This window comes from Aotus nancymaae, unplaced genomic scaffold, assembly GCF_030222135.1.
Source record: "Aotus nancymaae isolate 86718 unplaced genomic scaffold, 86718_ANA_hifiasm-v0.15.2.pri h1tg000002l, whole genome shotgun sequence".
Taxonomy (NCBI): domain Eukaryota; kingdom Metazoa; phylum Chordata; class Mammalia; order Primates; family Aotidae; genus Aotus; species Aotus nancymaae.
The window spans coordinates 16,084,384-16,104,756 of NW_026988413.1; the positions used below are offsets into that span (position 1 = coordinate 16,084,384).

The window sequence follows — 20,373 nt, forward strand, 5'->3', positions numbered from 1 at the left end:
TTTGTTGCGAATTCTTTCCTGGGGCGCAGTGTGCCATGACTTTGACTAGGAAATAGTTAAATCTGGAACAGAAAAGTGCCCAGCTCAGGCCACCTTCCTTCAGATCAGAAGAGAGAAGAGATTGGGAATAGAATCTTCCATTTTCATGTTGGTCGTGGCAGTTTCCTCCGAAGTCACCTGCAATTTCATCTCTGGACTCTTGCCTCCAAATTTTCCTTCTTCTTTCTTGCTGTCTCTTCCTGTTGCACCTGCTCCACATCCATGGCTATGCCTAACCAGCTCCAGGCACTGCAGATGTTGTCCTCCATCCTTCTCACTTGCAGCCCCATTTTACCCCTCGGGATTCTGTCTGTGCTCAGTTTATAGATGCCTGCAACTCATAAGGCTGTGGGGCCTTTCTGTCCCACTTTGTGGTAACTCTCCATAGTTCAAGTGGCTGATTGCTCTGCTGTATCCATGAAATGGCTGTCACGGGTGGTTTACTCTCCAAGTTCTTCAACAGGTCAAGCCCTAGAGATTAACTCCTAGAGAGCAGGGACTGGCCAGGTTCTGAGAGGGGTGGTGCTGATATGTCTCTTTGACATACAGGGTTCTAGAGGCCAAGGCATCGTTTTTTGGGTTGATGCCCCAGGCTGTCAGTTTGCTCTCTCTGCTGAGCAGGGAAAGGGGAAGTGCAGCTTCTGTTCCAGTCTGTTCCTTCCCTAGTTCCTAGCTCACAGTCAGCAGATGTCAGCTGCCTGGGACTTCTGGACTCCCATGGCTGTGTCTAACCCAGTTGGAAAGAACCCTAACTGGAGAAGAAACGGCATGCCCTTCAACCCCTGAGAAAGTCAACTTCAAGAAAGACCACCCTTCAAGGGACCAGTTCTTAGTGGTTTTGTTCTCGTCTCTTCTGTTGCTGCCTAATGGTACCCACAAGGTATGTGGACATCCCTTTCTTCCTCAGACTCTTTCAGAAGACATGGCTTTACCTAGGGACACAGGTAACAAGGCACCAGAACAAATAAGAAGGTGACCTGGTCTGTGGATGAGATGGATTTGCTCCAACCTGGCTGGTGCCAGTCAGCAAGAGGCAGTTTTTGAGAACAGCAGTTTCCCTGAATCTTTCCGTGATGCTAACACTGTACCTTAAAGAATGGTTTTGCCACTTGAAAAACTAAATTGCATGTCCCTAAAAAGCAGATTTACCTGGGCCCCTCAGTATTAAAGGCTTGGATGAGCTTTCCCAGTAATAATTGAGGCCCCATCTTAGCCCTGCCATATATCTTGCAGAATAAAGTATGGAGAAATAGTCCTTAAAGGCCGGGGTTAAAAAAATCATGAAAGGTGTTGGCCAACCAGTTCATTCCTAGTACCATAAAATATTAGCGCTAGAAGGAACTGGAAAGTTCATCTCTTCCACTAGTTCTCAACTCTAGTTGTACATTAAGATCACCCCCAGAAGTTTCACGTGGATGGGTCTGGAGTGGGGTTCTAGTATAGGTATTTTTTTTAAAAACTCTGCAGGTGATTAAATGTGCAGTGGCTGAGAACCACTGCCAGGACAAAGGTAAGCAAGGCTCTCACTCATTCACCCTGTAGAAAGGGGCCTCTGACTCCTAATTAAGCCCAGGGGTTTTCAGAGCTCTTCCCCAGAACCCTGGGCTTTTGAAAGGTGCCTCAGCAGTCCAAGGGCAGGGCTCCAGGCATGCTTACATCCCTCACTGTCTGCCCCCACACTCCATCCTGGGAGGGTGCTCACCAAGGTCTTAGATAAGTGGGACATAGCCCAGTGGTGCTACCACAATCACATCTATTGGTCAACAACTGTCACTCAGTTCTGTCCCTTTATTGTCTGACCAGTGATTTGTTCTTTGGCTGGAAAAGATAAACCAGCCAATTACACAATCTCTTTCTCTGGAAGCTGACTTCAGCAGGCCAGAGGGAAGTTGTCAAAGAGCTGAAAAGTCCTGGAGACTTAGCACCTGGGCAGGATCTGAACCTTGTGCCTGGCCTGGAGAGAAGGGAGAATGGAAAACCATGCAGGAGCCTCCAATGCCATCAAAGAGGTGGAGATGAAAGAGAGCCAGCCCCCAGGGCTCACCGGCTTCATTTTCTGCCCAAGGCCTGCTTGCTGCGCTTCTCTCGGATTCCTGGGAGACCTCTCTAGAGCCTTAGGAAAGACTTGTTTTACCAAAGCCTGCCTTTATATATCCGAAAGAGTCTTAGAGAGAACACTCGCTACAAACAGAGCTGCTCCACTTTTATCTTTTTACATTTTGGGGGTCCACATAAGATTTGGATTTCAAAGGGAAAACCAAAAAAGGTTCCATTGCTAAAATACAGTGTGGAAATCATCAAGCTAGTTTGACTGCTTGTTTCACTGAAGGGGATCCTGAGGCACAGAGCAAGGAAGTAATGCCTGGTTTTGTCAACCTCTGTCTCTGTGGGGGACCAGAAGGAGGAGTGTGGAACTGCTACACAGAGCCACAATGTCCCCCTCCCTCCCCCAACCTCTGCCATAACCACAGGTGTGCGGCTCTCCAAGGAGGCATCTCTGATGTGGGGCATCCTGACTCTAATAGCAGAGGGTTTTGTAGCCTTGAGTGATTTTTCCTTGGAAATACCCTGCTTGACTTTGGCTGTGTTTCAAGGGAATAAGGGTAGGCCTTCAATAAATTCAGGACTCAAGCAGAATCCCACAGCTCACTAGCCCCCAGGATCTCTCCATACACCTAGAGCAACTCACTTCTGTCCCCAGCTTGACCTGTAGACAAAGAGCCAGCACGGCCCACTCGTTCACCCCCTGCCTCTGTTCAGAAACCTATAGCCTGGTGGCTCACAGAAGGGACCTGAGTTGGGTGCTTGCCCCAGGTGCCTAAAGTCTAACTGACATTTGTTTCTATATGCAGGACTCGCTTTTCCTTCTTTCCATAAATATTTCTAATTCCCTCTGTACAAGCCCAACTCCCCCTCTACTGAGCCCCACACAACCCATCCATCTAAGGAGGAGTAGATGGTGATGGACATACCCAGTGGTCAACTTCAGCTTGGGACTGAGACTCAAACTCCCCCTCTACTGAGCCCCACACAACCCATCCATCTGAGGAGTAGATGGTGATGGACATACCCAGTGGTCAACTTCAGCTTGGGACTGAGACTCAAACCAGGAGACCAAAAAGCACAATTTAGCTCTTACAGGGAAAGAAGATGCACAAGAGGAGCGGACTTTCTGTTACTTCCCATGGGCTGGACCGTATTCCCACATAGCTGTGCAGTTCCCCTTATGCAGAATCCCTTTAGAAGGACACTGGAGTGGTCCTATGGACATGACAGTACAATCATAGCATAAGAGAGACAGATATAAGAGAGGGTCTAATCCTGTCCCACCACCACCTTACTTGAAAGGGGAGCAGCTTTAGGACTTATATGTCAGAGGTGAAGATAGGCTTTTGGACAGAAACTGCCCAGATAGCACTTGCTTCAGGCTTCCCACACCAATGCCCAGGGCCTGCATATAATGAAATCCCCGAACACTTCCTGGGCTCATGCTTGCTCTGTAACCGCCCGTCTCATGATAATCTCTGTAAGTGTCTCTCTGCCATAACCACCCATCTCATGATCATCTTTGTAAGTGTCTCTCTGCCATAACCACCCGTCTCATGATCATCTCTGTAAGTGTCTCTCTTCCACACAGGCAGTCAGATCTGAGCAGAAGGTAAGGACTGTGTCTTATTTTCCTTTGCATCCCCAACAGCTGGTGCAGTGGTGAGGAGCTAAAAGCAACTCAAGAAGTGCTTGCAAATCAGTGGATGAGTAAATGAGAACCCCAGTCATGTCATGGTCCCCTTTGCCATGCCCTCTGGCCATTCTCCCCAAATTCTGGTAACCAGGACCTTGTCCACTGCCACCCCCCAGCCGAGCCTGCAGCCTTACCTCCCATGAGGAAGAGCAGCCCTGCCACGTACTGCATAAGGCCTCGGTCCCAGCAGCAGCCCAGCACGCCGATGATCCAGCCAAAGAGGATGATGGCCACCGCCATGCCCATGAAGCCAGCCGTCATTCTGCGCAGGTCTGTGAGGAAGCAGGCGAGCAACAGTTAGCAGCAGAGCCTGGGACTGAGGGCCAGCGTACACCCCAGCTTTGATGTGGGAGCAGGGAGGGAGGGGCCCTCCAGAGGCAGGAAGGCAACCTGATCTTCTCAAATAGAAGCACACAATCTTTGCAGAGGGAGAAGCCCCTGTGGTGACTCTATCCTTGTGTGCACAAACATGCTACAGCAGTTTGCCACCTAGGCACAGGGACAGATCATCACAATATCATGACTGTTTCTTCTATGCCTCGTTGGTGCCAGGCGTAGTGCTACCTATCTATGTATCTGTCTCAACCTTCTGAGACAGGTACGATCTTTATTCCTATTTGCAAATTGCAGCAACTTGCTGAAAGGCATACAGCTGGTAAGTGGTTGAACAGGGACTGGAACCCAGACCTGCCCAGTGCTCCCAGCTTCCAAACATAGCATCACTCAGCCTCTCCAAGAGCTGAGAACCAGAGAAACCAGCTGCTGGATCTGGGCAGTCAGGCTGCACCTGCCAAGGCCTCCTGGTCTCTCTAGGAGGTTGCAAATGCTCAAGGTGATGGATATTCAAAATACCCCAACTTGATAGCATGTGAGGGGAAGCTATCAATGTGGGGTGCGGGGGTTGGTGTTCTGTTCCTTCCCCTCCACGCTGGCTCCTGGGCTTAGCTTTCCCTGCACGCAGGGCTGCAGGGGAAAAGTCACACTTCCTGCTCTACTCTAAGTTCCAGGGCAGATCCCTTTCTTGGCACTTGCTTCAGCTCCTCCAACCCCGAGGTCAACCCTGCTTTCTGAGTCAGGCCCGTCTCTGTTCTACGCTTGGCTGACCTATCAGCTCCAGGAGGAAGAGGGTTATCTGGAAAGGCAGTATTTTTAGCAGAGGGCAGAGCTGTTGCCATGGCTAGGTTGGCCACTCAGCATCTGGCTTGACTTCCTCCCCAGCTCCAACCCCTGCCCTCTTGCACCCAGAAGCAGCCAGAGCTGCTTTCAACCCTGCTGCCCTTCCATGTGCCCACTGCACCCCAACTCCCACCAAGCTACGGGCACACCTTCCTCATCTATCACTCCTTATCTAGAGCTCTACCTTCTGATCTCCTGGTCATGCCACCCACTCTTCTACCCTCCACCAGCATCCACCACAGCTCCCTCGGACCCCTCTCCACCCACCCACACCTAAGCCTGTGCCCTAACCCCGCCAATGAAGCTCCACACAAGAGCAAAGCTACTTATTCTGCCTCTGCCCCAGGGTCTGTGCTCCCCAGGGGGTTGCAGAGCATCCTGGAGGACCCTTGGGCATCCCTCTCTGTCAAAGGGAAGTGCCTGAAGTAAACCACATACATCGACACCTCATGCAAGCACACCAGCTGCTGCCTGGACAGTCTTTTCTCTGAGAAACAAACACCCCACAGGTCTCTTTGGAGAACACCTCAGAGACCACACACCTGAAAACATGTCCAGGTCCCATCCCCTCCATTCCTCTCTCTCACTCCAGTCACCCCATAGAACCCCAGCAGAGCAAACAAAAGGATCTATGGCACAGTTTGGTTTAAGACCCCTCTGTAGAGGGACCCAGGCCACCCTTCTTTTCCTGACACTGACCATCAGACATTGACAGCCCCCAGCCTGGGAGGAAGTTGGTCGGGGAGTGGGGAGGAATGGGGCACAGGAGGGGAACAGCAGCAGACCCTTCCCTCTGGTGAGGAGGGGCCTGCGGAGGAAGGAGGACAGGGCTCCAGTCACAGAGACAGAGATCTTTGAGAGCCACAGGGCAGGTTCCTGCTCTACTAGGGTTACCCTGCCTGCCCTGGCTGACCCGGGATGCCTGCCCCAGCCAAGTAGAAGTGATGCTCACAGTCACTTATGGAAACTGCCCAGGGTGCCTGATTATCATGCAGCCCTGTACCCACTGCTCACACCACCATATGTGCCAGATGGAACTGCTGAAAGCATCGACTGATCACAATAGGAGCTTGTGAGCCCCGTGGCCTGCATGGGGAGCCACAGCCAGTCAGAGAAGCAAGGAGCACTCTTGCCCGTCTTACTGAACTACCTGTGCTGTCCTTCCCTCCATCTCCCCAAATGCTATCGCCACGGCCACCAGCCCTGTACCTTAGTCCCTGCCTTCTCCACCATCACAAGAGACTCTTGAGTAACCGAGACCTGAGCTGCCGTCTCGGTATACAGAAAGGTCCCCACTTGACATGTGACCTTATCTGGATCATCTCTTGGAAAAGAGACACTCTTTACTACCAACGCTTCTACTCCCCACCATCTTCCAGGGAAGAGAGAGAACAGCTTATTTTCAATGAAAAGGAGGTTTCCCTTTAAGGGATTTGTACTTCCTTAAACAGGATGTATAGTTTTAGATTTTGCTTTTAAGTCTTTAATCCATTTTGAGTTGATTTTTGTACCTGGAGAGAGATGGGGCCTAGTTTCATTCTTCTGCACACGGGTATTCAGTCTTTCCATTTACTGAAGCACCATTTACTGAAGAGGGTGTCCTTCCCCTGGTGTATGTCACTGCCTTTGTTGAAAAATCAGTTGGCTGTGAGTATGTGGATTCCTGGGTTCTCTGTTCTGTTCCATTGATCTATGTGTTTTTACACCAAAGTCATGCTAAGTGTCTTTCAATGAATGAATAAAGAAAATGTGTTACATATACACAATGGAATACTATTCTGCCATGAAAAGGATGAAATATCATTTGCAGTAACATGGATGGAACTGGAGGTCATTATCTGGGGGTCATTATATCAAGTGAAATAAGCCAGACCACAGAAAGACATGCTCTCACTCATATGTGGGAGCTAAATATGTTGATCTAATCAAAGTAGAGAGTAGAATAATGGCTCCCAGAGGCTGGGGAGGGTGTGGACAAAGAAAGACTGGTTAACGGGCACAAACATACAGTTAGAAGAAATAAGTTCTAATGTTCGATAGCAGAGTAGGGTAACTGCAGTTATCAACAATGTATTGTGTACTTCAAAATAGCTGAAATATTTCCAACACCAAGAAATGATAAATGCTCAAGGTGATGGATATTCGAAATACCCCAACTTGATCATTATACATTCTATGCATGTTATCAGAATATCACATGTACCCAAAAAATGTATAAATATAATATATTGACAAAAACCAACAAACAGGAAGTATAAAGGGTCAGCACATTCATCTTCTGGGCCTATCCCTTTTTGGTGTGTGGAGGTGGAGATTTCTTTTCTTTTTTTTTTTTTTTTGAGACGGAGTCTTGCTCTGTTGCCCAGGCTGGAGTGCAGTGGCTCAATCTTGGCTCCCTGCAACCTCCACCTCCCAGGTTCAAGCGATTCTCCTGCCTCAGCCTCCTGAGTAGCTGGGACTACAGGCGCATGCCACCACGCCTGGCTAATTTTTTGTATTTTTAGTAGAGATGAGGTTTTACCATGTTAGCCAGGATGGTCTCAATCTCCTGACCTTGTGATCCGCCCGCCTTGGCCTCCCAAAGTGCTCAAGGTGATGGATATTCTAAATACCCTGACTTGATCATTATACATTCTGTGCATGTATCAGAATATCACATGTACCCCAAAAATGTACAAATACCATATAGCGACAAAAACCAACAAACAGGAAGTATAAAGGATCAGCACATGCATCTTCTGGGCCCTTCTCTTTTTGGTGTGTAGAGGTTTCTTTCTAGGAGAAACCCTATCCCATCTGGCAGCACTACGCAGGATGTGAAGCGCCCCCCTGCTGGAGGCCCAGCTCCCACCTGGCCTTGCTCAATGGAATCCCTGTACTGTTCCCCAGGCTCTGCAGACACCAGGGGGCAAAGGTTCTTCCTGGGGGAATTAAGTGGAAAATGGGTCAATAGGAGGTGTCCACCTTGGCCAGGGATGGGAAAGTGGGCTGGGCGGAAATGCAAATCAGAAAAAGAGGGAAGGTGAGAACTGTTGGAAGATGAGAACAAAGTGTTTTACTTGGAAGAAAACAGAGGAAAAGGCAGAATAGCAGCCAAAGGAAGACAATAATTCCTCTTCCAAAGGTCTGTGTTCCAGGTTGGGGAGGGGCTGCTGTCCTCTAACACAGATCAGGAACTCTTTGCCTTCTCCCAAAGGGCTTTGTCAACAGAAGCCGAGGGTTGTGCTAAGTTGTTGATCTGGAAACAAGAATGAAAACCAGAGGCCAGGCGTGTGTATTTCCACTGACCTGGAAAGATTTTCACATCACCCTGAAAACCTTATTTTGCCAGGGCTGTGCATGAACAGCTGGTTACTTTGTCCTTAGACCTGTGGGGTAACTCAGGGAAGCTGCAATGACAACGTAGAAGGTAGACAGGACAAGAGATATTCCAGCTTTACAGACGAGGAGCACAAGATCCAAAGAAGTTACATAACTTATTGACAAATAATCTCACAACCAGCATACTACAAGAAGAGTGAGTTGCATTATTGAGTTACATAGGAAAATGACGCAGTTAAAGATGTACTCGGTTATAATGGCAGATTGAAAAAAAAAAAGCATCTAGCATTTCTTCCTCCTAAACCAAGCCAGACTGCAGTTACGAGATTTCTTAGAAAGACAGACGTCTTCAGGAATGGGGAAAACAGAGAAGGAGACAGGGATGGCAGCAACAAAAGTCTGCAGGGCTGACGGATGCTGTCCCAAAAGTCCGCATTGGACCTAAAGAGTCAAATCTAAAGTCAGCATCAGAGAAGCTGAAAACCAACTTGTGGAATCCCCAAAAGGCTCACAAACTGGCACCAACAGGTCCATTTGGATCTGGCCATTAAGCAGAAGGGAGGGAGATAAAACAGGGATTTGGTGGAAGTTATTTAAGAGGGAACTAGATTTCTACATGCCCTTGGCCACTCCACCTCGCTGAGGGATTCCTCTCTCCCATCATTGACTCCTGGGATCAGGGTGCGAGGGGGTCATAAAACACAGTGCTTAGGTTTGGAGGTCAGCAAGCTCAGGTGAGGGCTGGCCAGCACAGTTAAGAGTCAGGGTATGGTACTGAAGTTCACTGCACCACCCTGATGGAGTTATGGACTGTGTGCATATGGGCGTTGAGTTTTAGCGTCGATCCCAGCTCTCTTCTACTTGGCTCCCAGACCTGGCTGCCAGGGCTTTGCCCTCCAGCCTAGAGAATGGGAGAGGACTTTCTGAGGATGACCAGCACAGAGGAAAGACCTACAGACACTGGCAGTAACAGTGCCCCAGAAGCTGCCCCTCAGACCACTCTCCAATGATGCCCCAGTTGAACTGGGGTTCATTAATGCTCCCAGGTACTGTTTAACATGAGCAGACAAGTAACTATCTCCATATATCTGAGAAAAGCCCATGAATGGGGAGATAAACACGAAGGAAAAAATTTTCAAAATTATTTTCATATCCCCAGGAAGACAAGAGAAGAAAGATGTTGCCTCCGTGAAATAAAAACAGAATACTATTAAAAAAGAACTAGCTGGGGAACAAAAAGAATACTTGAAATAAAATAATGGGACCAAAATCTATGTAACTTATATACTCAATTCTAACTTACATATTAATAGTCCTGCCATGTTCTAAAAAAGACTGAAGGAGGCTTACAAAACGCACACAGTAGAGCGGGATAAAAATAATGATGCAGAGCCGGGCGCGGTGGCTCATGTCTGTAATCCCAGCACTTTGGGAGGCTGAGGTGGGCGGATTACCTGAGGTCAAGAGTTCAAGACCAGCCTGGCCAACATGGTGAAACCGAGACTCTACTAAAAATACAAAATTAGCCAGGTGTGGTGGCACATGCCTGTAGTCCCAGCTACTTGGGAGGCTGAGGCAGAGAGAATCACTTGAACCCAGGAGGCAGAGGTTGCAGTGAGCTGAGATTGCATCACTGCACTCCAGCCTGGGTGACAGAGCGAGAATTCATCTCAAAAAAAAAAAAAAAAAAAAGGATGCAGTGAAGGAGAGAAAAAGAAAGAAAAGATGAAGCTAAATATCACATTCACACACAAAACTTGGTCCATGAGGTCCTTAGGAAGGTTATTCTGTCCCATATTTGCGCTTAAAGGCATTAGACGTTATTTTTGTTGTTTAAAAACCTTTGTTGCTTTTTATTTGCACTTGAGTAAGTGCTGACCACCTATCTGCCCGAGGAAAGGCCTGTGCATGTATTCCTGCCCATCCTCGTTAACCTATGTGTCAATCTCCTCTCTTTAGGGGTAAGAAACTGACTTTTAATTTCTTTGTGATTGCTAACTGTGCCCACAGCGGTATTTTGTACTCAGGATCATATATAGCTTGTATTTCTTTTCCCATCTCTTCCTGCCTTTTTAGAAAAGAGAAAGAAAAGAAGAGGGAGGAAACCCTAACTCTGAGGCTTTGGAAAAATATTATGCAGGGCTGGCCTAAGAATAATTCCCTTGGAAAGAACCCAGAATGATGAGTTTGACTCTGCAGGCAAAGGCCACGATACAGAAAAACCTCCTCAAGAATCATTCGGGCTTCAGTCCATTATCTGTATTCCATGACCTTAACGTTTAGCATTCTAATTTTTGCAATGAGAAAGGTACATTTAAGCTTTGTTGAATTTAGTTCAGGGTGGTGGAAAGGAGTGGGCAGAGGGAGGCTGATAATGAGGGAAGGTGGAGGAGGAAAGGCGAAGAGAACCATTAAATAGAGCCAGAAAAAGCTGTTCTCCCTCATGGAAAAATTTTGATTTTGAAGTTTACACTCCTATTAACATTTAAATGGACAGATATTACTTGCAACTCTACACAGGAAACCAGGATATCTGCATTTAAATAAACACCACTTAGAGAAAGAAAATATATGGGCTGAATGTCTTTCTGTTTGCTCTTTTAAGACCTTGCACAAAAAATGATGATGATTGGAATTATTTTTTTTTTTTTATGAAAGAAACAGAAATGGTGAGGATAAGTATGCGTTAGACCTTGTTGCATTGGTAATGACTGGGCTAGAGGAAGAATCACATCAATACCACTGGATTGATGGCCCCATGGCAAGAGTCTGCAGTGCTGAGTTGCAGCTGGAGGCCAGCAGGGCCACGGTCCTCTGAGGGCCACGCAGGCACCGCTGGGGAGGCTTGCTGGAAGCGCTCCCTTCTGCATGATAGAAGCACACATCCTGGGTTACAAAGCAGGAGAGTGTTAGCTGCCCTGGAAGCTGGACGTTCATTCACAAATTAATCAAGTCCTTGAAAATCAAGCTCACAGGAACTGAAGGGCAGAGCAAAGTGGTAAGGGCGGAACTCAAGTGTTTTTGCCCCAAAGGATCAGTGGGTCTGGGAAGTAAGAAGTGGAGAGACAGACAGAGAGAGAGAGAGAGGGAGGGAGGGAGAGAGGGAGGGAGGGAGGGAGGGAGGGAGGGAGGGAGGGAGGGAGGGAGGGAGGATCTACAATGAACCTGCTAGCCATGGGATCAACTCAGGACAAGTTGATTCAAAGCGCAGGGAAGACTCCAGGGCCCAATCACTGTACAGCAACCACCTCTGAAGGAAGTGGGGGTTTTAATTCTGGGGAGCCAGATAGAGATGCAACTGGCAGGAATAGGAGAAATCAGCCTGTTCCATTCAAATCCTGGCTCTTCCACAGCCAAGGTGGTGGGAACTCAAGCAAATTAGTCCCCCTCTGTGGATCTCGGTTTCCACATCTGTAAATGAAGGTTATGACAATACCTACTTCAAAGAGCTGTTAAGAGGATTAAATAAGCAAATATGTGTAAACTGCTTAGAATAGTACCTGGCACAACGCTAGAGCTATACAAGTGTAAACCGAAATAGAAGTCACCTAAATTAAAGCAGTTTTCATGCACTACTACTCCCCTTGAATTTGCCATACATGAGCACATAAGGCACCAAGTAACATGTTGGGATATGCCCCTAATTAAGGATTTGGGACCCAGAGAAAGTAGACTTCTGGAAGCTATTCTTATGCCTTTCAGTTACCTGGAGAGGCCAAGGTGAAGGCATTACTTCTTAATTTACTGATACTGAGTTACAGCCACCCCAGAGGGCTGATGCTGCCTATCCTCCAAGGACTAAAACAGCTGGAGGCTAAAGCAGCTAATAGCAGAGGCACCGGTGGCTATAGAGGCTGTTTGGACCCTGAGCTCTGGCAGTAAGCACTGCACTGATCTAGAAGGAAAAGACATGGGGCAGGACTGAGACTCTGTTGGGAAAGCATCAGTGATTTAGTTAAGAACTGAAACAGCAAATTCCATAATGGGAGGTTTTGCCTACGACTTTCTTCTAGGGTGTAAGTTGGTTCAGCATCACAATGTAGTGATATGTTTTTGCTTTTTTAATTGACAGATAACATGTTATGTTTTTATCATGTACAACATGATGTTTTGAAGTACACATGCACTGTGGAATGGTTAAATCTAGCTCATTAACCTATAAACTCACATAGTTACCACTTTTGTGGGAAGAGCACATAACATCCACTCTTTCCATATTTTTCAAGAATACAATATATCGCCATTAACAATAGTCACCTTATTGTACGACAGAGCTCTTGAAATTTACTTTTCCTATCTAACTGTAATTATGTATCCTTTGACCAACATCACCCCATGCCCTCCTCCCTTCTAACCAGGACAGCTTCTGGTAACCACTGTGTTCTATTCTCTACTTCCATGTGATTAACTTTTTAGATTCCACATAGGAGTGAGATCATGCAGTACTTTTGTTTCTGTGCCTGGCTTAACATAGTGTCCTCCAGGTTCATCTATGTTGTTGCAAATGGCAGGCTTTAATTCTCTTTTATGGCTGAATAGTATTCTATTGCGTGTGTATACACACACACACACGTGCACACACACACACGTATGTATATGTTACATTTTCTTCATCCATTTATCCACTGATGGACATGCAGATGATAGGATTCCACATCTTAGCTATTGTGAGTAATCTGAATGAGCAAGAAAGTGCAGATATCTCTTTAACATATTGATTTCAATTTCTTTGGGTATATACTCAATAGTGGAATTGTTGGATTGTATGGTAGTTCTATTTTTAATTTTTTGAGGAACTTCCATATGGTTTTCCACAATGGCTCTACTAATTTCATTCCCCTAAAGAGTATATAAGGGTTCCCTTTTCTCCATTTTCAGTATTTGCCATCCTTTGTCTTTTTTATAGTAGCCATTCTAACTGAGGTGAGATGGCATCTCATTGTGGTTTTGTACCAGCAGTGAATCCAGTGGGTCTACAGAAAACTCAATCCTTGTCTCCTTGGAGGAAAGAATTCAGCTGAGGGGCAGAAGTAGATTTAAGGAAGAGACTGAGGCAAGTTTTAGAGCAGGAGTGAGAGTTTAGTGAAAAGTTTTAGAGAGGGAACAAAAGGAAGCAAAGTACACTTGGAAGAGGGCCAAGTGGGCAACTTGAGAGATCCAAGTGCCCTGTCTGGCCCTTGATGCGGGGTTTTACACATTGGCATGGTTTCAGGGTTTCCATTTCTCCCCCCTTGATTTTTCCCTTGGGGCAGTTGTCCACATGCGCAGTGGCCTGCCAGCACTTGGGAGGGGCTGCATGCACAGTGTGTTTACTAAAGTTGTGCACATCCTCACTTGAGGCATTTTTCCCTTACCCAGTCAAGCATTTTTAGAGGAAGGTCATCTACCAGTTAAACTCTGTCATTTTGTCTCTTAGCATGCATGCTTGAGCCTGCTCATCCAGCTCCTGAGATCTTATGGGGAAGCTGCTGTTCACCAGCTTCAGGTGTTTTCTATCTGTTGGGAGACTATCTTTCCCTTGCACCAGCTATGACCAATTATTTTTTATTAATAGAAACAGTTTAACAACTGACTGACCATCACCTGATGGTCACCTGGCATTCATAGGGGGCCCTCTTCTGTCCTGGTCACGTCTGCCTAACCACCTACTCAAACAGTTTTAATATGCATTTCCCTAATAATTAGTGATATTAAGCATTTTCGTATATACCTGTTGGCCATCTGTCTTCTTTTGAAAAATGTTGATTCAAAGCATTTGCCCACTTTTAAATTGAATTTATTATTGGGTTGAGTTTCTTTATATTTTGGATATTAACCCCTTGTCAGATGTATAGTTTGTAGCTATTTTCTCCTATTCTGTAGATTGATACTTCACTCTGTTGATGGTTTCCTTCACTGCATAGAGCTTTTTAGTTTGATCCCATTTGTCTATTTTTGCTTTTGTTGCCTGTGCTTTTGAGGTCTTATTAAAAAAAAAAAAAAATCCTTGCCCAGACCAGTGTCATGAAATATTTCCTCTGTTTTCCTCCAGTAGTTTCATATGTTTAAGTCTTTAATTGATTTTGAGTTAATTTTTGAATATGGTGAGAGATAAGGCTCTAATTTAATTCTTCTGCATGTAGACATTCTGTTTTTGTAACACCATTTACCTGAAGGACTGCCATTTCCCCATTGTGTGTTCTTGATATCTTTGTTGAAAATCCGTTGGCTGCAAGTGTGTGGATTTATTTCTGGGCTCTCTATTCTGTTCCATTGGTCTGTCTGTTTTTATGCCAGTATCATGCTGTTTTGATTACTACAGCTTTGTAGCATATTTTAAATTCAGGAAGTATGAAGTCTCCAACTTGCTTTCATTTGCTCAGGATTGTTTTGACTATTTGGGGTCTTCCGTCATTCCATACAAATTTTAGAATTGCTTTTTGTATTTCTGTGAAGAATGTCTTTGGTATTTTGATAGGGGATTGCATTGAATTCTACAGATTGCTTTGGGTAGGTATGAACATTTTAACAATATAAATTTTTCCAATCCGTGAACATGGAATATCTTTCTTTTTATTAGCGTCTTCTTCAATTTCTTTCAGCAGTGTTTTATAGTTTTCATTGTAGAGATCTTTCACCCCTTTGGGTAAATTTACTCCTAGGTGTTTACATTTTTTGTAGCTACTGTACTGTACGTGATTTCTTTTTCATAGAAATGCTACTGATTTTTGTACGTTGATTTTGTAACTTACAACTTAATTTATTAGTTATTACAGCTTTTTAGTGGAGTGTTTAGGGTTTTCTTTCTGTAACTACATAATGTAGTTATACTTAAGAATTAGTTTTATGTCAAAATAAGATAGTTTTTATGTTTCCATGAGAAAGTCCATGAGTTGGGGCTTTGATCCCTAACAGGCCCTTCAGAACTGTCCTCTGCCTCTCCCTGCCTCACCATCTTTCTCTAAACCCCCCATGCTTCAGTCACAAGAGGGAGTTCCCCTCCCTCTTTCCATGATGACACTGTGCTCTCTGCCAACATGGGTCCCACTGGCTCCATCTGTCAAGTTTTCATCATCCTTGCAGAGGTCCCTAAAAAGTGCATATCTCTGGGAAACTTCCATGGTACCTTAGTAGACCCTCACATCCAGTCCTTGAGGTTCCTGGAGCAGTTGGTTGATATCACTACCACATCTTTTTATAATTATTTTTGTCTCCTTTTACCAGTAAATTTGAGCTTGTTGAGGGTTGCATTCATGTTTGGTTTGTTTTGTCTTTCTAGTCTCCAGAGCACTACCTAACATAAGAGGTGCTCACTAAATATTTACTAAGTGAGATCACCATTCCACCCTGCAACAATTAATAAAACCGTATGTGCCGTGGCATAGTGCAGGGTGAGGAGAGCAGATCCACTTCAGTGACTCAAATATCATTGTGACTCAAGGCCAATTTTTCTCTTCTCCAATCTAATTTTTTAAGACCAGCATTAACTATCACTTAATAATTCAACATAGTTTTTTACTGCATACAATGAAAACATCAAGATGTGTCCAGATTCCAGATGACACACAGCAATAAAGTTTAATGAGCACATATGATAGCCCACAGATTAGGGACCCAACAGACGTTTCCACACCGTCCCTCCCCCAAGTCAGGAAGAGACAGTGGGGGAAGGTAGTTTCTGTGGAAACGAGAAGTGGTTTCTGGGTCAGAAGACAGACTTGACACTTCCTCCTCCTCAATCCTACCTCCGGATCAGAGAAGTGCCCTAAATAGGGATATTATGTGATGATGCCATATACAAATCAAATCCATTGTCAAAACAATGAAAGGAAAATTGCAAAATTTGTACTCGCCTGATGAAAGCTAGGTCAGCCGGTAACACAAGTGCCTGGAGAGAAGAAAGAAGTGGGTAAAATGCAGGACCGACAGGCAGAGTTGCAAATCCAAAACTCACAAGGATGGCTCCTCTCTTGCTGCTGTGACACTGCTAAGCCAACAGCAGAAACTGCAGAAGGGAAGGATGAAAGGAAACTGCAGCTCAGTCAACCAGATGTACTTAGGTAGACCCAGCTTGGGGTCTGGTTCTCTGTCCTCTGGCTGTCTTTACTGATGAAGACAAGCTAGGTTGGTACAATCTGCTACCCCACCCAAAAGAAGCTTCCATTTCCCCTTCCCTACATCACACATCACTGGCAGCTGTGCTGAGTGCAAAGTGCAGGAATTTGGGGTTGCTTGGCAAGAATGTCCCCCCAGAGGGTTATCACAAAACAATTAGATGGGACTTTTAAAACACAGGGGTACCCTAGAGGGTGTTAGCCAACCCAGAAAAATGTTCCAGGTGCCTGGGGTTTGGCTGATGGCAAAGGATTTGAAAAGCATAGGAAAAGGGAAGATAAATAGGAATTAACACTGATTACACATTTACTAAGTGCAGGCATGTGTTGAGCAATTTACATAGCACAGGTCACCGTGCTCCATCCTCCCAACGACTATATAAGGGAGGCACTGTTTTTCTCACTTTGTAGGTTTGGAAATTGAGACAAAGGGATTTTAGTTGGCCAGGGTCACACAGCCAGTAACAGGCAGCTCTAGGAAGGTGTCTTGGGCTGTCCACACCCTTTTCATTCTTCCTCAGTGCTTTTCACGATCCATGCCACTCCAAACCCAGAAGGGAACTGGACATTCAATCAAATGTAATGGAATAGTATTCAGCTACTAAAAGTATTCTTTTGAAGAATGTCAAGGACATGAGGAGAGTTCAGAAGAGAATATTAAATGGAAAACAACGCACAGGCTACATATGCTACATGACCCCCATCCGAGTGCTGCGGGTGTGTCTCTGCTGCTGCATGTGTCTACCCACGTGGGAAAAGCAGAGGAAAATTACACCAAATGTTAACTGGGAGGCTTTTTTGGGTTGTGATATTTTGGGGTTTGTTTGTTCTTTTCTACAATAAGGATGTGTTACTTTAACAATCAGCTTTTGAGTTATTTGAGAGATGTGAGCTTTATTGTTTTTAAAAAATTCCAAGCACGAATCGTGAGGCAAGCTGCCCTAACTGGAGCTCTGATGGAAGAGAATAGTCGGAGGCCTGGCCACAGATTTCTTCTCATAAGTACTGTCTTTTAAAAGACATGCTGCCACTAAATATTTTCTTTTTCCAGTGAAAGCTGCAGACCTGCCATGTTCGTCTTTGGCCAACAGGGTGCAGGCGCTGTGGAGATGCTCACCTTTGGAGGCCTGAGCTTACTTTATTGGCAGCTCCAGTGCAGGTCAACACTGGCTGGTTGCCAGGAATGAGGAATGGGGCTCTAAGGGGTCATGACCACCATTGCCTTTTTTGCATGTGATGCTTTCAGTGACGTGTGCCTGGTTCCCTGAGTACCTGTTGTCTGACTATATCCCATACTTCAGTGGCAAGTCTCTTTGGGACCATGCTGGAAGCTCAAACAAAAGTTATACAAATGTTGAGGCCAGGAGCACAGTGGCTCATGCCTGTAATCTCAGCACTTTGGGAAGCCGAGGCAAGCAGATCATCTGAGGTCAGAAGTTTGAGACCAGCCTGACCAACATGGTGAAACCATGTTTTTACTAAAAATACAAAAAAAAAAGATTAGCTGAGTATGGTGGCACACACCTGTCATCCCAGTTACTTGGGAGGCTAAGGCAAGGAGAATGGCTTGAACCCAGGAGGTGGAGGTTGCAGTGAGTCAAAGTCGTGCCACTGCACTCCAGCCTGGGTGCCAGAGCAAGACTCCATTTCAAAAAATAAAAATAAACAACTTATACAAATGTCACTATTGCAGTCTTCTTACTCAAACCCACCCCTTTAACTACTGAGGTCCACATGAACAAAGCATGGCAGTTTGTTTGAACAGCATGACAGCATGGGAAGAACAAACAAACACATACTGAACTTCAGGTTAGAAGACCAGCGTCAGAGTCCTCGTTCTGCACATCCTGGTTGTAATGAGTTGTATATGTCACAACCAAACTCTTAGTTCTGAGTCCTCAAAGCTGAGAACGATAGATGGTGAGTCCCCTCCTCCTCCATATTCTAAAGCTGAAGAGTCTAAATGGTAGCCACCAGCACATGTGGGTGTAGAGCACTTGAACTGATACAGGCTGTAAGTATAAATTACGTACCAGATGTTGAAGACTCAGCATGACTTTTTATAAAATATATCAATAATTGTTTCTATTAATTGCATACTGATATGACAGTATCTGGATATACTGGATTAAATAAAATATATTATGGATCAGGCATGGTGGCTCATGCCTGTAACCCCAACACTTTGGGAAGCCAAGGCAGGCAGATCACCTCAGGTCAGGAGTTCAAGACCAGCCTGGCCAACATGGCAAAACCCTATGTCTACTTAAAATACAAAAATTAGCCGGGCACCTGTAATCTCAGCTACTTGGGAGGCTGAGGCAAGAGAATTGCTTGAACCTGGGAGGTGGAGGTTGCAGTGAGCCGAGATCGCGCCACTGTACTTCATCCTGGGTGATAGAGCAAGACTCCATAGCAAAATAAATAAATAAATAAAATTAATTTTACCTGTTTCTTTTTGTGTCTGTAATGTGGCTAATAGAACATTGTAAGTTACACATGTGGTTTGCACTCTATTTCTATGGGACAGCACTGTTCTAAAGAGAGGTGTGAGACCTTGTGCAGACCTTGCTACAAAGTGCCCCAACCTAGTTCTGGAACTCACAGTGTATTCCCCATCTTCAGTTTACACATAACAAGAGACTAGGAGATTGAGGCAGAAGGTGAGTGACAGTTTCTTGCATTTCTATTCTCTCCCCATGGGAGCTTTTCCACTCCTACCACCAGCACCTCTCGAGAGGGTGACAGCTGGCTCAAGGACAGAAAAAGGCCCTCAAGAGAATCACACAGATTGTTGTGTGCAGATACTCTGGAGTTTAGAGGGCATAGGGGAGGGTGCCTAGCTGTGGCCTGAAACAACGAGGCCAGGGGCTGTTTCATGCTGCCTGTGGCAACAGAACCAAGACAGGGCTGTGTGTGGGGAAGGATCCAGTGGTTTCTCCATGTGCCAAGCAGATGCCGATGAAGACTAAGCACCTTGAAAAGACTCTGTCCTACAGCTTTGCCTGTTAGTGTATGGTCACGCCAACAAAAAGCATCTCCATGGTGGGTTAACACCAAAAATGGGAGGTGGAGAGGGAGCAGAACCAGCTTAGCTGGAAGGTGTCCTCCCCACACCAGGAGACAATCAATGGTGCATCACCAATTCCTGCAGAACTTTCCCAAAGGAATCTCAAAAGTGCCGTACAAGAGAGCGAGCGAGCCAGCCTTTGGGCCCCACCACATGGAGGGCCCAACACAGAGAGCAGTAACACCAGGCAAGTCAGACCCTTGGCCTTTTGCCTGTCCTTCTTTCACCAACCCCAGCCCTGGAGGAGCCAAAGTAATAGGGTTACCAGGGAGCAGGTCGAATCGTAAAAATGAAGAAGCCAAACAGATCTCTTCCTTATTGCAGGTTTCTAAGAAAGTGTCAAGCCCAAGCTGGGAAAGGGAGAAAATGTAAACTATATAATATTAATATAAGACTGAGGTTCTGATATTAGATTTGAATGAAATTTTCATACCTACAGATAAAAGCCTATGAATATGTAACAATTTACCCCAAAATCTATGGAATCTCCCATAGGTATCATCTAGGAGTGGACATGGTAGCTCAGACAGGATGGGCTTAAAAGGTTGTAGTGAGAAAACAAACTTGTAGGGTACAGTTTTTTAAATAGTTTACAGATGACTGTATGCAAGTCATATCTGAGACAAGAATGATATGATGATGATGATGGCGATGATGATAAAGCCAGCATTTCCGATGTGCTAAGCATGTTCTAAGTGCTTTCTTTATATCATCACATTGAAATCCTCCCCCAGAATTAATGAGCTTATCATTTCCCTTTTACCCATGAGATCATAAGGAACTTGCCCCAAGCAGGCAGCTTAGAAGCAGCAGAACTAGGGTGAGAATCCTGCTCTGACTCCAAGGCCTATGTTCCTTTTTTTTTTTTTTTTAAATTGGAGTCTTACTCTGTCCCCAGGCTGGAGTACAGTGGCGCAATCTTGGCTCACTGC

General features: G+C 45.5%; 1 protein-coding gene across 1 annotated transcript in view; it reads right to left on the reverse strand.

Moving 5' to 3' along the window:
- Positions 1-20,373, reverse strand: part of TMEM178B (transmembrane protein 178B) — a 413,427-nt gene that overhangs the window by 34,475 nt on the left and 358,579 nt on the right. Inside the window, exon 3 of the mRNA XM_064372844.1 lies at positions 3,916-4,053. Within this exon, the coding sequence (XP_064228914.1) occupies positions 3,916-4,053 (138 nt within the window). The remainder of the gene's footprint in view (positions 1-3,915; positions 4,054-20,373) is intronic.